Here is a 17,822-nt window from a genome sequence, read left to right on the forward strand (position 1 = left end):
TGTCCCTGAGTTATTATAGATGATGAAGGCATTTTGTCTTTTCGAAATAACTATTCTGAGGTTAGTTTACCATATCGTGGCTTGAGTTTTTTTGTAGAAATAAACTATTAATTTTCATTTAGGTTAATACCCTCACACTTGAAACTGAATAGAGTAAAAGAAGAATAAGGGAAAAAAATTATATTAAATTTTGGACTGGAAAGAAGTAAAACTAGTTGCGTAGTGCTAGTTGTAGCTATATATATATATATATATATATATTTTATTTTTTTTTTCGTATTTCGTGTAAGACACTACACTACAAAAGTAAGTGCAATATCTTCACCAGAAATTGGTAGTTGAATAAATTGTTTTGGACGGTCGTGTTGGCAGCAGCAAAAGTTTTTTGTGAGCGGAGGTGTTTCATTGAGGCTCTTCCTCCTCCTCTTCTTCTTGTTGCGTTGCTAAGCGACCAGCAAGCGACGCTCTCTACAAACCAGCGGCGAAATGTTCATTTCAACGCATGTCACCGAAAGAGTGGAATCAGTTTACAACCCTCTGCTTACCGAAACTACAACAGCAGCCGCAGCGCGGCAACAAAACATACAGGCTATTCACTCACTCTCAAAGCGGCTATTTTGCTCTCTTCCAAGCACCGACTAATCCTACCTGAAAACTTTTTCGAGACAATTCATCCGATCTACCGCGAGTACATGATTTACGTACAAAGTGACATTTTCAGAATTATCTTTTTTGACTTCGAATAGTTTCCGTCATGCAGCACCAACTGCTATATGAGAAAACTATAAAGAATGCCTACGACTTCAGTATGAACTCCGAGGCCCGTGGAATAATCTTAACTCAGTAAAGTAAGTTTAAAAAGAAATATGTTTTCGATCTCTCTTTTAATATAAGTCATTTCAATTATATCATTTCCCGAAAATATTATCCAACGACAAACCGCAACTTGTTCTTATAATACCTTATTAGCTTTTCTGAGAAAGTATAAAACTTCGAGTATGACATATATTAGAGAAGCAATATTCGCAACAAATAAAACTTGTTCTTCTAGCGATAAAATGAATACCCGATAAGAATATTGAGAAAACAAATAAAAAATTAATGGTTTGTAATATGTTCCATCAGCAACTTTTATGCTCTACAGACGTATAAATGCACGAGCAAATAAAAGGAAGTAGAGATGAAAGAAATATGTATGAGGAAAAAAATGTTTCCTCGTTATGGAAGATAAAGATATAGAGAGCAAAACGAATTTGACCATCTTGTCAAGGACCAGAAGAATGATCACCATAGAGCTTGATCTGTCCAACGTAATATAACGTCCGGTATCATCCATCAAAATTGGCAGAGATGAGAGTGAAGGAACCGAGAAGACTATCTGATCTGATAAACAAAGATAGAAAAGCCGAGCCACCGTACAGTAGATTGATAGCAAATCAAAATATGAGTACGTAATACGTCATTTACACGCCGAAAATAAATGAAGATTGCTACCATAGGACAATATACGAAATTTATATTTATGTGTGCAGAGAACCAGACACCATCCTCATCACAATGTACATTTACTCATTATTTCATGCGTCTGTCGTATCCAGTATGTTTTGAGTAATCATACGCTATTTAAAAGCTTCTTGCATCATCGCGCTCATATAAACTGAAGAAATCATGTGCAATCAACAAACAGGTGTCGATACTTGAGAAACAGTAGTTACTCTTAAGAAAACAGAAAACTCGTCAATTCATTTTTTCTCGTTTGATTTTGTTTACAATTTTATAACTTATCCACCGAAGCAAACAATCTATATTTTAATATATTAATTTACCCTTCTTCATTTTCGATATTGTTTCACAAGACTCGTTTGCTTTGAAATTCTTAATTAGTATATGGGGTGTGGTGTATTTATCTCCTCAATTGTCTTTCTCCGTACTGTTGGACGTTCATAAAAAAAGTTGCTCGGGAAGAACTCGGATATATATCCATTTTCCGTTCTGAAAAGGTCAGCTATATTTGATGCGATCAACACACGATCGAACTCTTTCATTAAAAAGTCTAACTATTACTACATAAACAGCCATGCAATTACGTGAAACCGAACATACGAATTGTGTGAGAAATTGTGCAGATATCTTTGTAAGTACGCTTCATACACCATCGTCCGAAAACAATTTAACTATAAACTCAACAGAAGCACCATATGCTAACACTCCTGATAACCAGTCTCAAGTAGAAGATGATATTGAATATTACTATTTCTATAAGGTAAGCAAATGATTTCAATTTTTTATAATTATTTTGAATTTCCTAGATTCTGTTTATATGTAAAAGTTTTGTAATTTTTGCTAAAAATCGACGACCTATTTAAAAGATTGTTTAAATTGTTTCTATTAAAAGAAAATCTAACTTAAAATAAGTGCTTGCGTTTGCAAAATAAAACCTAAAAGTATAATTTTTAAAGGTTTCCTGTTTTCATTTCTGAAATGGAAATTAAACTACGGTATTTTAAGATTTTAATGATCGTAAAAAAATAATAATTTAAGGTGGTAATAAAATACGGATAACGTTAAAAGCTTTAATATTTCTTGGAAGTTTAAGAGTTGCCATTAACTCGGGAATGTACTTTTGATCTCTGAATGAAAATGTTACTTGTGTTAATACCTCTTTATTACACAATGGACGTGATCCACATCCTTTGCGTTCATCTTCGCTGAATTTATAATATTTCTCAATCACCTAAAACTCTTCTATATGCCATCACATGCTAATAAAACTGTCCATCGAGTCATAAGTGATTAATAGTTCGTGTAAGAGTCAGTAACACATTCCTATATCATCTAATTATGTAAACTTTTCTCTCCAAGTTAAAGTGTACAACGTGCAACTGCACAAGTTTTATTTCGATTACGTTAAAATCATTTAAGTTGTTTTTATATGTATTTATGTAGCGGTGTTTTTTTTTGTTTTTTTTTGTTATTTGATTTAATCCTTAAACCAATGTCTCTTAAAAAAAATCAATAACTGCTGAATGGAATTTATATAGTAATGTCCAAAAGTCAAGAATGACTGTGGTTTATGTAGATATTCGGGAGGTTTCGTCACCTTTACCACAGCCTATAGAGATTAAACATTGCGACACATCCTCGATTCCTGTTGCTTCGATGCAGGACTTTCCGAATTCCAACAACTCTTCCATTCATATGCATGTCCAGTCACCGTTTCCCAGTCAGAAATACTCCTTTCTCAGCATTGGCATGAGTGTCTATCATACGAGCAGTCAAAACACTATTACTAGTTTTATTAAACTTGCTCTTGATCCGAACAAATTAGTATATACTGAAAATTGTTGGTTTTCTAACGTGTACGTGTATGTATAGGGTAGTGAATTATATGTATTCGGTGAGAGAGACATCTCTTTAACAAATTGTTAGACACTGGCAAATTGAGCTAAAATTTTTCTGCATGTAATTTCAATTTAGCCCTTCATTGTCAGCACTTTATATATGACTTTTGGACATGGGTGTATTTCGAATTCAAGTACTAATCAATACGGAATCTTGAATGAACGGACTTTTAATTATTGAACACAAAACTTCGATATAAACGTGTAGAATTATAGTATGCGAGGAATATACAGTGCATATAAAGTGTTTCACCAAAAGTTTCCGAAAATAATAAAAGTTCTACGGGGTTCGTTTTAAAATACGAAAACTAATTTTTTTTTTTTCTGTGATGGTTGAACCTCCGAGGATGATGTCACTCTCCGCTATCCATACGAAGGTTTTTAACAGGTGGTGTTGCGAAGATAAATTTCGGAAAGAGAGAAAATTCAACTGCCCTTTCGGGGAAGTTTCGGGGTTCGTCTAGTGGGACCCACGTCCCACTAAACGACTAGACTACAAAAGAAACGGATATCGCAATTCTTCCTTAGAGCTCGTGTGCACTGAACGAGACCGTACGTGGATGGTCGGACCTAATTCAGGCCGAAGCTCACAATTACTGACACTGACATCAGATGGCGACTCATCCAAGGATGATGTCACTCTTCGGCATCCACACGAAGGTTTTTTAACCGCTGGCTGATGTGAAGATGAATTATTTTCTCTCTTTCCTAAATTCATCTTTGCATCAGCCAGCTCATAGGGGGAGATGGACTTGGAAGTCTGGGGGGGGGGGGGCGCACGATGATGATGATGATGTCAATTCATATATGCATATATACATTAGATCAGTCAACTTCACCTTTGACGCCCACCCCCCCCCCCCCCACCGACGTATCTCCGTCCATGAGCCAGCTGTTAAAAACCTTCGTATGGTTGAATCTCCCAAAAGCGATTATTATGAAATATAACAATTATCATTTTTATACGTCCGCAAATAAAAAAATGGTAGATTATATATTAAAAAAATTTCACTTTCCTCTATTATGCAGTAAGAAATTTAACAAATAAAAATTTATATAAATAATGAACATTCGTTGAGATATTTGGTGATTAAAATTCTTGATTTTTTTTTTTTTTGCCACGTTTACCGTCTTTTTGAATTCCTGAAATTTTCCAGACTTGGTTATTTTATCACTTAGAAAGTGTAAAAGATGAAGAATATTGATCTCCGATATATGAGCGAATTAAGTTTTATTGAATTGTTACGGGATAATTTTCTTCGGTATTATAGAGAGACGAGAAAATTTTAATAATTGGCATTGTTTTGATAAAGGATGGTTATCTTACTTAAAAATTTTAATTTTTATATTTCCCTAATATTCATTTTCGGGAAAGAGAATTCAGTTACCACAGAGCAATTTTGCTGTCTTAGCAGAACATTTTTCATGTTTTACTTAAATTTTAAAATGAACAGCGTAAAATTTATATTAATTTCAGAAATTTTTGGTGAAAATATCTGTATACTCAGATTATAACATAAATACATATTATCAAATTAAAGTTTCCATCATTTTTGTGATTATATTGTTGTTGATTTAATTAAATTGTGTTTATGTTTAGAGTTTTTCCTCATAACTCTAAAAACGTATTGATATGAATTCGGGTTTTGTTAAAAAAAATCAATTGCATATTTTATTATTATCATTTCTATTTTATTTCTCTGAAGTCTTTGTGAATAGCGCCAAAGAAAGTTTTTATTCATTTTATCATTTTTGTCGCACCAAGGTCATTTTCTGCACACGAGGGCTAATTTATCAGGACCTACAGTTTATTGCCAGTTCCGAATGGCAGAGTTCGACAATTTTGATTTTTTTATACTCTACGAGAGGTTGGTGCGTCAATCTTTCGGTTTGGGTCTCCCTGCGGTAGCAATCTTTTTCTGTGGTCAGGTTGTCACCGTTTCTGATAGAACTCAGCGTCAGGAAAGTTACCGACGAGGACGAATCAGGTATCGGACTCCTGACACCTCAAAACAACCTTTGTTACTTTATGCGAGTATCTTATTGACCTGGGCTACCGCGCCATAAATTTCTATTCAAATCTTTGTTACTGAGTTATATATGTTACTGCCAAAATCCGATTTGCAGAAATGATTCGGTCTTTGGCCGGCTAATTTACGAAGTGGCTGGAGAGCCAATAGTGGTCAATGTTCGATGTGTAAGACGGTCCGATAGGCCCCAAATCTATTTTTTCATCGCTAACGTGTGATACATGGATGTATACGTATAGTAGCTTCATTGGATTAGCTCCATGTGACACGAAAAAAAAAAGAGACCTTTGAGAGAGAAAAACTATTTTTATTATAATATAGACGTCTAATTTTTCTGTCAAATTTTTAAAAAAATGACTACCGCATCATGACTGCAATAGCTAACGTGGACATAGTTATTACGAAAATATACGCCAAATGTGGTGATGACACCGAATCATACCTTTTCTTTTCAGACTTTGGCCAGGGAACTTTCGTGAACTGGCAGACCAAAGCTCGAAATTTGAACATTGGTCGGATCAATTTCGGGTTTTGCAGTAACATATGTATATATATATACAACTCCAGTATTTATAGAATAATTCTGAATTTCCTTCTCAGAATCTCAGAAGGATTTTTCCCGTGAGAAAATATTCGTATTACTGTGTTCCGGATTGCTTGCGGTCTAAGCACCTAATACTCTTGCGTTTGTTACAAAGTGATATTGCATTTATAATTTGCTTTTGAGTTCGCGCTGAACTTCCAAAAGTCTGGAATTATCATTTCCTTAATTTGTTTTGTACGAATGTCTTTAGCTTCCGCACTGGATCTGCCTCGTATATTCTCGGAGCGTCGAGTGATTTCCGCTCTATCGAGTTCTTCCTTCTTATTAGAAATATTCGAGGGAAGAACTTTGTTCCTAAATCGTGTTTGTCATATTATTTGGCATTCTTGGCTATCACTAGTTCTTGGCGTTTTGCAAGACTTAACGCTTTCTCTTGAACCAGCGATGACACGAGTAATCTTATATGCTCAAGATTTTATTCACCGGAACTAAACTAACTTGCGTGTGAACTATTTAAATTTTTAGTAAGATCTTGTTAATACGCTGGAGGTTAAAAAGAATTCATTCTTCAAAAAATAGTTTTCCGAAACATTCTTCAACGCCTTTGCTTCTTTCCTCGTACTTATTGCTATTCGAAAAAGGAAATAAGCATGGTCGTTTTTTTTTAAATCAAAATTCTAGTTTTTAGATTTCAGATCCCAAATTCTATTAAAATCGTTCGGACCAAAACTTTCAAGTATCTGAAAAAGATCGAATAAAATATATATCGATAAATCGTAAGTCTTCAATAGCTTAGTGATCGTAGGTTAACGCATTTTTCTGGCAAATATTTTTTGACATCCAACAGATCTTAAATTATAAGATTGTATTGAGGGACAGTATTTGAAAAGTGGGTAAAACTGGTAAAATTATCAAAGCAAATGCATATCGGTTTGACAGAATGTGGTGCAATTTATATTCTGCCGTTAACAACAAAAAAATAAAAAAGAATGAATTTAATTCCAAGGGAACAACAAGGGATTTTAATAACAAGGGATTTATTTTGAGTCCACATATTAAGTTTTTTCGCACAATAAATTACAATTTTGCGACTATTATACTGATGGAAATATTTGAAATTGTATAATAGTCGCAAACTTGTGCACATTCTATTGAAGAATAGAATGTGCACAATGTGTTTATTCTTAAATTTATTCGTACATTCAAAACTATCTAAAACTGTAAAAATTCAAACTACTTGAAACTGTAAAAATTCAAACTACTTGAAACTGTAAAAATTCAAACTACTTGAAACTGTAAAAATTCAAACTACTTGAAACTGTAAAAATTCAAACTACTTGAAACTGTAAAAATTCAAACTACTTGAAACTGTAAAAATTCAAACTACTTGAAACTGTAAAAATTCAAACTACTTGAAACTTTAATTTCAAAACTATCTAAAAAAACGTTATTTAGCAATCCAATCCATTCAAGAATTTTAAAAAAATTGATCTTAAACTTGAATGTTCGTGAATGTTCTGTTTGTCAAATGTCCGTCACTCTCTAGGGTTTCTTTAATTTGAGTTAATTGGCCAATGCTTTCACAAAAAAATTAAATAATTGTTTTTAACCGTTTTGTCCAATGTTTTCTTACTGCTTCAAAATCCCTTGGTATTTTTTATTCTGTGTGTTTATTCGAATGTGGCTTTTAACGTTAATGGTTCAATTTTGTGTAATTGTCAAAAAAAACTTATTTTTCGAAAATTATGTGAAAAGTAGTTATTTTTAACATGGTAAGAAACTGTTTTTGAATATATTTTATTTAATAATCCTAACCTAATAAATTTAGTTAAAGTATAGTGAACAAATGCTACTAAAAACTTCTTTAAAGATTGATTTTAAAAACTTTTATTGTGTAATCTTATCCTATGACAACGACATTCATTGGGTAGCTGAATATCTCATAAGCCGAGATAACACTATAAAAGTTTTAGAAATTTCTTTCACAAAACTTGAAAACTTAAATGTAACCCAATTTCGGTTACATTTGCTCGAATATAACTAATACGCTTATTGGTTTCATTTTCTAAGTTTTATAAAAGAACTATTCTAAAACTTTTATAGCGTAATAGCGGCCATATGTTGTTTTTTATTTATCATCAAAAACGATGTGAGTAGTAATTTTCTTCGTTTTCTTTGATAAAAGTCAAAGTCTCAAATTTATCTGTTTACTTAAAGTTCCCCTCTTTACGAAAATTTTATTTTTGTTAGTTATTATAACTTATTTCAAGTATAAATTTCAATCATATCATTCATTTTATATTTTTATCTGATAATAAATAATAATAAAACTATTATCATTTTATATAGTTCAATACATCCCTCATGTGTTGCATTACAACGACTTACTAAATGCTTCTGATTGACGATTTTTTAACTAAGCCTTATTTTCGGAGAAACAGCAGTTTATTTGATTTGCTTCACTGCATCATCGTCTATAAAGGAACGGGAAAATAATGCGAGATTTTTTTTTTTTTTTTTGGCGAAATGCGACTTTTGTGAAGAACGTTTGAGTAGAAATGTATAAGCTAAAGAAAAAAATGGTATTTTTCGCACACGCGTTTCTATCAGTTTCTATAGCTTTTGTTTGCTCACATGGCAAAGTCTTTTCTATACGTACCATCACTATTTATTGCACTTGGGTCAAAAAATTTTATTAAGAGATTGCCCATCATCTTTTTTTTTTTTACGCATTTGAAAGATTTATAAGCTGCAGTGGTTCTCAAGGTGAGCTATCAATATTAATGCGTGCCTAGTCAATACCATGAAGCGGTTCTTTGTAAGACTATTCTGGGAAGCCGCAGATATGTGATCACTAGAACAAGGGAACCACGGAAGACAAAAGTTAGAGAACCACTGATATACTGAATTTCGGTTAAAATAAAAGGGTTGAAACTTTAAAATAGTTATTTCTGCAGTGCATTGAGCCCCATTCATTAATATAAATTCAAATATATTTTTGATGTATTCTGATATTCTATAAAAAAAATATTTGCTAGTAATATTGTGTGTAGTGAATATTGTAAAGTAGTGTTAATTGCATTTTTAATTGGGTTGCTGTATTTTTGAAACATATGACAACCATATTTTTATGGGCATCTTTTTATCAGCCACCTCGTTGGGCATTTTGCCTGTTGTGGCGTTGTATTTGTATTTGTATTTGTATTTGTATAATATTTGCTTACTAAATGCTCAAAACTATTTCTGAATAGTTGACAGGTAATTTGAATAGTTGATGTTTGAATATTTTACGATAATGTTCAAAGTAAAATTTCATGTTCAAAGTGAAATTTCGTGTTCAAAGTTGTTCAAAGTGAAATTTTTTCGTTCCAAAGACTGTGCTTCGTGAAACAAAACAAAATTATCGTAAGAATCAGTGTAAGCGCCGTAAGCTTCCAGAATGTTGTTTTTTTTTAATTCGTAAGAGCATCAATAAATAGGCTTAAAAATATGGTACATTGTTTCCCTTAAATATTTTTATTCCGATCTTTCCAAAAAAATATTTGTTAATTACTCATGAGTGGTTTGAATTGCCATTACCAGTTTCATTCCATATATGATTAAAAAAAATTCCAAGTGCATTAAAATGTTTAACAGTATTAACAGTACGACTTCAGCGTGAGAGATTCATTGTATTCTCCCTATTTTAAAAAGTATCCGAAAAAATATCAGAAAATTAACTAAACAACCACCCATTAAACTTATCGTAGAAATGTTTTTTGTTATGAGTGAAGATTTGCAGCTGCGTGACTTCGCTGACAAACATGAAAAATAATTTTTTGTTTTCTTTTTCTTTTAGTCAACAGCTATCACACTCATAACTTCATAGTATAATAAATAATTTTTGTGTTAAGCCATTCCAACACTATAAGAAAAGTTATATACTGTAAATTCTTTTCAAAAATATTATTTTTTTTTCTTTTCATTCTGGTCCATAATGAAATATTATTTTCAAAACAATAAACTGTAGATTCGCGGTGAAAAAAATTAAGCAGTGTTTCTTTATCGCATTTTTTCTCACTTATCAATTTACTGCACTTCTCGACAATATTCAGCTTTTTCCTGTTTTAATGAAAATTTTCAGGAAATCTAATGGTTTAAATGATTAAGAAACAATAAAACGTTGGAAGAATTTTCCACAACTGTATTTTTTGTTTAAATCATATCTTAATTAGAATAATCATTTATCTTTTGGAGTATAAAGAAGCAGTACCTCTTGAATTAATCCTCAACTATTCATTTACCCGGTTGGATAACGGTATAAATAACACGAACCCATTAAAATCAAGTGGTATCACGAGTTACAATGATGACTAATGAGAAGTGATGCCGTTTTTTGTTTGGTTGTTTGTTTGTAAAGGTCCATTAACCCTTAATGAATCCATACGCAATTGAGTTAATCAACAAAAGAATCAAGGTTAACCTCATTGACGTGTAGTTCCTTCAACAGTCAGTGTAGTTTATTCAAATTGTAATTCACTCAATTGCTATTTTTTGCGAACTTTTATTCGTTTCGTGCTTGTTATCGCACTACAGTCATTTTGGGTACTTAGATATACTAATTAGACCGAGACCTACAATTTAGATTCGATTTCAAACGGCTAGACAAACGCATGCATACATGAACCACAATTTAAACCGTGACCAATTAAACCACGGAAACCTTTTTTTTTGAGATATTATTAAATGAATTAATCAACAACAACAACAACAAAAAACGCCGGTACAATAGCGCTTGGACGTGGACGTTTGGATCCGCGCCGTTTGGAAATCGGCTGATTGGACGCCACCGTGTTTCGACGCGAAAATTCTCGATATCATTAGAACTTCAGTAATCGAGAAATGAATACTTACTGTGCTCAGGACTTTATACTACAACTTAATCTGCTCATGCTATAACTTGATATTTTTTTTAATTGTACGTTTTTTGCGCATTTTATGTTTTCAGATTTCTTATTGGTGTGTTTTTACGGGGTTTTTTCCAAGAACTTGTAATTAAATGTGATGTGTAATGATGAAGAAATGATGTGATATACAGTATAATATTGATTAATGATGAAGAAACGATGTGATATACAGTATAATATTGATTAATGATGAAGAAACGATGTGATATACAGTATAATATTGATTAATGATGAAGAAACGATGTGATATACAGTATAATATTGATTAATGATGAAGAAACGATGTGATATACAGTATAATATTGATTAATGATGAAGAAACGATGTGATATACAGTATAATATTGATTAATGATGAAGAAACGATGTGATATACAGTATAATATTGATTAATGATTAATAATGATTATTCAGTAAAGATTAATAAATAAACAAAAAAATAATGAATTAAATGAAAACAAAAAAAAATAAAAATGAACGATAAAAAAAATAATAAATAAAATAAACGATAAAAATAATAAATAAAATAAATAAGACGTTATGAAGACTAATGATTCGGCTGATTGGACGTGAACCTCGAGCCTGCGTGCAAATGGTATGGGCCAAATTTCTGGAGTCCAAATGGCCGCGTCCAAAGGATCGTACCCAAACGGCCCCGTTCAAACGTCCTGTTCCGACATTGATATTGTAATTATTGTAATTAAATTATTTAACGGTACTGAGTGATGAAATTTCAAAGTGAAAACTCAAATACATTTTAGTATTCAATGAGTATTTATTTTTCTAAGTATATAGTTTCACGTTCGCGCAACATCAACTCTATTCGAGAATCTTCAGGATCTATTTTGCCGGATGATTCTCTTCTCTGAGTCAGAAGTCATATTTTATAATATTACTATCATATATAATAGTCTGTTTTCAATTTTTACAGAATAAACACATGAATAAGAAATGTGAATCAAGAATCACGTTTCTCTTACAACTCAGTGATCCAATATTGGACTCTTTTTCAAGCAAACTGTTCTAAATATATACTACATTTTATATGCTATGTCACCATTCTCGGTAGAAAAATTTCTGTGCCTCTGAGCGGATGATGGCAGGAATCTTTTTCAAAAAATGATGTATCTTGAAGAAATTTGTTTGTAAGAAATTCCACGATTTACTTTTTTTTTCATGTGACCACAATTTTTATCTTTTTTTTTCAATCATTTATACGGAGTTCCATTTACCATGTTTTTCTGTATTTTTTCACTTCGATTTTTCGGGATTTTCTTTAACCATTTATACTGTTGTTTATCTTTGTCTATGGAGAATGGAAGCAATATTTTGTATACTGTATTGATAAATACAAGAGATGTAGAATCAAATTTGTACACAATAAGTATCTATTACTTTTCGCATTGGTGAAATTATTTATTAGTTCGAATTTCAAAAAATTTTATTGAAGTGAGATAAATTGAACATAATGTACCGCGAATTGGCGAAATATCGTTCAAGTGCATATTCCGATTATTTTCAAATCGGACTAGGATGTTATTCGTTTTCCTATGGAGAATTAATTCAATATTCAGAAGAAGAGTAGAATCTAATGTGTACACATTAAGTATCTATTACATTTGGCATAGGTGAAATTTTATGAATTCGTTCAAATTTCGATAAAATTCAACAGTTGGAGTGAGATACATTGAATAGAATGTTAACACGAATTGGTGAAATATCGTTCAAGTGCATATTTCAAGTCCTCCCAAGTTAGACTAAGATATTATTACTTTTTCCTTAATCATTTACAGGTAGAGGGATTCTCATTATTTTGATATGTTGGCAATTCTTGTACTATATCAAAATATATAAGAAACGTCTTACATGATTACAATTTTCGAGAGATGGGCGCATATTCATGTTATTTTTTGCAATATTTTGAATGTAATCGTGCATTTTGACAAGCGGGTATTTTGACTAAACGGTCATACTCTACTCGGGAAGTTTTTTCACACTAGGAAGTATTACGTAAATATTTTCGAAATCTCAATTTGAATACCAAAATTTCAAAAGTATATCCGTGTGTGAAATAAATCGGTAGGACATGCGTCGGAAGCAAACATACACATTATATCAACAAAATAATTACCACAAAAAATTTATCCTAAGAGCTACCTATTCGACTTCTGAGAATAACTTTCTTGTATGTTATTTTTCTATCCTTAAAAAAATTACTAATACGTCAGTAATCAGAATATACTCTGTATAATACCAAACATTCTTTTTTCATTAATTTTATTTGCAGTTACTGCTCCGTGTGGTTTCTAATACAATTATGTTTCCTCTTCTGTAAACTAATAAGCCTATGAAATTGAGAAAATTAAATTTGTTAGCGCTACCTCTTTTGAGAAAAATAATTTATTATTCGGAAAGCTTCAACATCAAAGATCATAAAGATAGTTTCTTGTTGATAAATTCGCCAAATAAGTATTTATTCAATATTCAATACTGGTGAGATGCATTTGTGCACTAGATTATGCAATAACGAAATGCATAGATTTCTATCCAAGAATTTAAATTAGAGGGAAGATTGATCCATACATATTTACAAGATTTTATAATGGCTCGCGTTCGTTTTGATCGATAAGTAGGCCACACTCGGACATTAGAAATGCAAAAATCTCATGAAAATGAATGAATGTGTGAAATATTAAGTAGACCCACGGGAAAAATTCCATTCTATAGGTTTGGCCGCTGCGAATAAGGTGATTACACGATGCCTAGGATTTGATATACTAATTTGTATATCAGAACCATTTCTATATTATGCATTATAATTAGCTGCATATATAATGTTGCTACGACACGACTAGCCATAAACAGCGAAATAAGCTGATTCACGAATTCCGCTATTAGTTTACCGACTTGCAATTGTCTATGATCAGTTATTGACCCGCAAAACTTATGAGCCGTTGCTGCTTGTTGGTCACCTTGACATGTAATCTAAATCTAGAATTATGACGATTTCGATAACTCCTGATCTAAAATCAGTATGATCAGCTGATATCAGTATATATAACACATTTACATAAAATATATGTATATTTTAAATCCACAATATATCGCACATGTACCGTTAGCAAATGTCGAATATAAAAGTCGCATTCAAATTACATATGTACTGGGTGATTATAATTAAAGTTCCCGTATAATCTCCGTAACTTTTCTAAAAAAACTGCTTATACGATTATAGCCAAATTTTTAGTATATCTTAATGAAACCATGGGAGATATTTATGAAATATAAAAATAAGTTTAATTTTTCGGCAATCAGATGAAAAAGTGTCGCTTTTTTATTGCATTTTACATTTTCCCATGAATCATATAGCGTATATATTAAGTTTCAATGGAATACGTCCTCCAGAACGGGTGCTATATTGGTCTGAGTAATGTCAGTATACTGAAACTACTCAGACCTATATAGCACCCGTTCTGGTAGACGTATTTCATTGAAATTTGGTATATATGCTGTATGGGGGAAATGTAAAATGTAATAAAAAAAGTGCCACTTTTTCACTAGGTGGTCGAAAATTTGACTTTTTTTTAATTTCATAAATCTCCCTACCATGGTCTCATTAAGATATCCTAAATATTTGACTGTATTCGAATAAGCAGTTTTTGAGAAAAAACACTCAGAGCACGGAAACTTTAATTATAATCACCCTGTATATAATGTAAATATTTCGCTTTGAAATCATACCAATAATTTGATTTTAAAATTATCATATTTAAATAAAACTTGCATTTCCCCCCAATTCTGATTATTCGTGATTTCTATACGTTTATTTTAAATGCTATAACACTCTTAGAATTAAAAGCAATAATTTTCAGTCCAATTTTTTTTTTTTTGTCAAACTTTATTTAACAATATCCATACCGTACATTCGAATTAAAGTTGACAACTCTTATCCTGTTTTAATATGTTAATTTTCCCATTCAATGATAGGTAGATAGGATCACTTCAGTTTTCATCGTTTCATATTATTTTAAATTGCATCAATGATCAAGTCCTTTCTATTCGTTATCTCCTCTAGTTAAAACAATACATTAGAAAGAATTTTGACTTTTAAGATTTATATATATCATTATTATTACTAACAGAAAAATCGTACAATCAACACATATATTGAAAGTTTTCGGCTATTTAATTAGTTAACTTATTATATGTCACAAAATATAACTTTTGGTGAAATATAAAGCGTTAAACTTTTGAATTTCCTAATGATTATTAGAAAACTCAAAATTTTTCATACATTGGACGAAGTGATAAAACCAAATAAAACCATAATAAAGAAACAATATTTATACATTGCATTCTAAAGAATATAATAATCTAAATAATAGAATAAAATTGGAAAAACGTATTAAAAATTTAAACGAATACTAGTTAATGACATCAATCTGATCTCTTGAGAAATAAATAGAATGAAATCTGCGTTTTTTATGCTTTTTTTTTATATATATGTTATATTTGACTGTATTTATGTTTATGGTCTGATCAAGTTTAAATTTCAAATGAACATGAAAAATTTAAAATTTAAAATTAATGACATCAATTTCTCAATGAACAAACATAGTGAATATTGATTTTTATGTACCTATAAGTCAAGGATATGAGAGCTATTTTGCCTGGTTGGTCTCTTGCCAAGTACAGTCGAACCCCGTTATATCGCCCCCTGTTGTGGCGCCACAACTTTTCAGTGAACAAATCTGCCATATAAGGATTATAATGTAAAAATCCGTTTTAGCGCCAACTAAACGCCAACTGTTGTTTGGATGTATACAAAGTCAGTGAAAAAATAATAAAATAATAATACTAATAATAATATTTAAAAAAATGTGTTTTTTTCCCAAGAATTTCCCAACATTTCTTCTCCCATCATTTTGCTTTTTTTTCCGAGGAAAGTTGAGAGAGAGAGAGAGAGGTTTTATCCTTTTTTCATTCTCCACTGTAATTATCGGGCAGCATAACAATAGTGTGGAGCAAATGACTTGAATAATAAAGAATGTTGTGGTCAGGGGGTCTTAGTAAGCACATTGAGTACCTAAACATAGGTAGGGACCAAATCAACCAACATATTCAACGAAGCAGATTTATTGATAAGAGGAGGTATACAATGAGCGTGCTGCATCCAGTTTGGTCAAGGTTGCTAAGAAACTTAGTTTTTACTTTTCAACATTGCATGTTCATCTCTGGTCATTACATTTCGAGTGCTATCATCTTATCATTTCCCTCGATTTGCTCCATTCAAATCATGTCGAAAGGAGTTGTTCTTTCAATATCTGAAAAACGGAAAATTTGTGAGTATAAAACAAATACGGACCAAAAGCAATACCGCCATTATTTCCTTCTATTTATTTTTATTTTTTTTGTACGCATGAAATGCATCGCTAAATTCATGCAGAATCAAAATAAGTGTATTAAAGTAAGTATGTTTCTCTGTTAAGTTTCTATATCAAGAAATATTTATGTAATTGCACAGTTTTTACAATTTTAGGAATTTTCTCATCTTAAAATTCAACGCGTATAAAATAGGTTATTTTATTTATGGAGTAATCCTGATAGGACACTGAGATACAGTAGTTCATAATAAACGTGTAAATTTATGTAATGGAGTTTCCCTGAAACGCTATTCCGACCATGATCCGATGTAATGCCAAGCTCGTTAGTGCCAAAATTCTTTGGGACGGATGGTGGCATTACAATGGAGTTCGACGGTATTATGCATTAATGAACGCTGGACGGATCGTATGATCCCTTGAGTTAATATCGGAATGCGATATGTGTTTGTGTATCTGTGTTCTGCATTTGTCTTTATGTTAATTAGATTTCAAATTTCAAACATGTTTGTATTTTGAGACACTGAATCGAACTCAAAGAAATACTGATTTCAAATTCGCTCGTAAAATGTCGTGCGGCTCTACTAGTAGTATCGTTCAACGCATACGCGACACACAGACGAAATAGAAAAAAAATTTCACCTTCTAAGAATGAATATTTTAAAGCAAGTAAACTCAATCCACATATAGCTCAAAATTTTCTAATATATATTTATGTTTCAAAATTATATGCATATTTACAAGAAAACCAGAACCTCCGTTTCATTTTGGATGTCAAACAAAAAATCCCACTAGATTTATCGAGATTGAAAAACTATGAAATTCATTTCTAGAAACGTCTATAATTAAAATCAACTCTGAAATATATATATATATATATTATAGCTTTTTTATATATATTCTCCTCCTCTCCCTAACCTTAACAACTTTTCGAAATGCATCGAAATACATTTTTTAATAAATTACATTTCAAAACTCCAGGCCACGAAACATGATCGTTTCAGCCTTAAAAACATTTTCTGAATTATTTTACATCGTCATTGATATTTTCTTTCAATTGCTTATGATTATTTATGATATTTGATACTATATTTATTTTTTTAATCACGAAAAAAACATAAATTTAAAAGTATGTATGAAGTCCCCATTTCCGTATCTGCTCAATAATGTTTTTATAAATTTTTTTTTCATCAGAGGCTGTTAAAAAAATTAAAACACTCTTCAAAAAATAAACTTACTTCATCTATCTATGAGAAATGTTTCATGCGAAAAAAATTAATTAACAATCTTTGTTGGTTTTTTTTTGTCATTAGTAGCAATTAGATCGTATATATTGAGAAATGTCCCAGAAATGAAAATCCCACGTATACATATACATATTAATGTTTTTTATAGTAATGTATCTCAGGTTTGCTTTTTTTTATTTATAGAAATACGTTTATATTTCTATACACGTAGGCGTTTGGAAACAGCAGAGAAAGAATAAGTCAATCATTATAATGACGATAAAAAAAATTTACT

At 31.2% G+C, this 17,822-nt stretch overlaps 1 protein-coding gene across 2 annotated transcripts in view; it reads left to right on the forward strand.

The window, feature by feature from the left end:
- Positions 1-517: 517 nt before the first annotated feature.
- Positions 518-17,822, forward strand: part of LOC149080186 (cardioacceleratory peptide receptor-like) — a 90,495-nt gene continuing 73,190 nt past the window's right edge. Inside the window, exon 1 of one of the 2 annotated variants that reach the window (XM_089239225.1) lies at positions 518-2,263. In XM_089239225.1, coding sequence (XP_089095351.1) covers positions 2,078-2,263 — 186 coding nt within the window. In that variant the 5' untranslated portion in view covers positions 518-2,077. The remainder of the gene's footprint in view (positions 2,264-17,822) is intronic. The other variant, XM_089239226.1, reaches the window with a different exon arrangement.

The sequence above is a fragment of the Pholcus phalangioides genome, unplaced genomic scaffold (assembly GCF_987345545.1).
Source record: "Pholcus phalangioides strain wild (caught in Gottingen) unplaced genomic scaffold, Ppha-v1.0 ptg000011l_1, whole genome shotgun sequence".
NCBI classification, from domain to species: Eukaryota; Metazoa; Arthropoda; class Arachnida; order Araneae; family Pholcidae; genus Pholcus; species Pholcus phalangioides.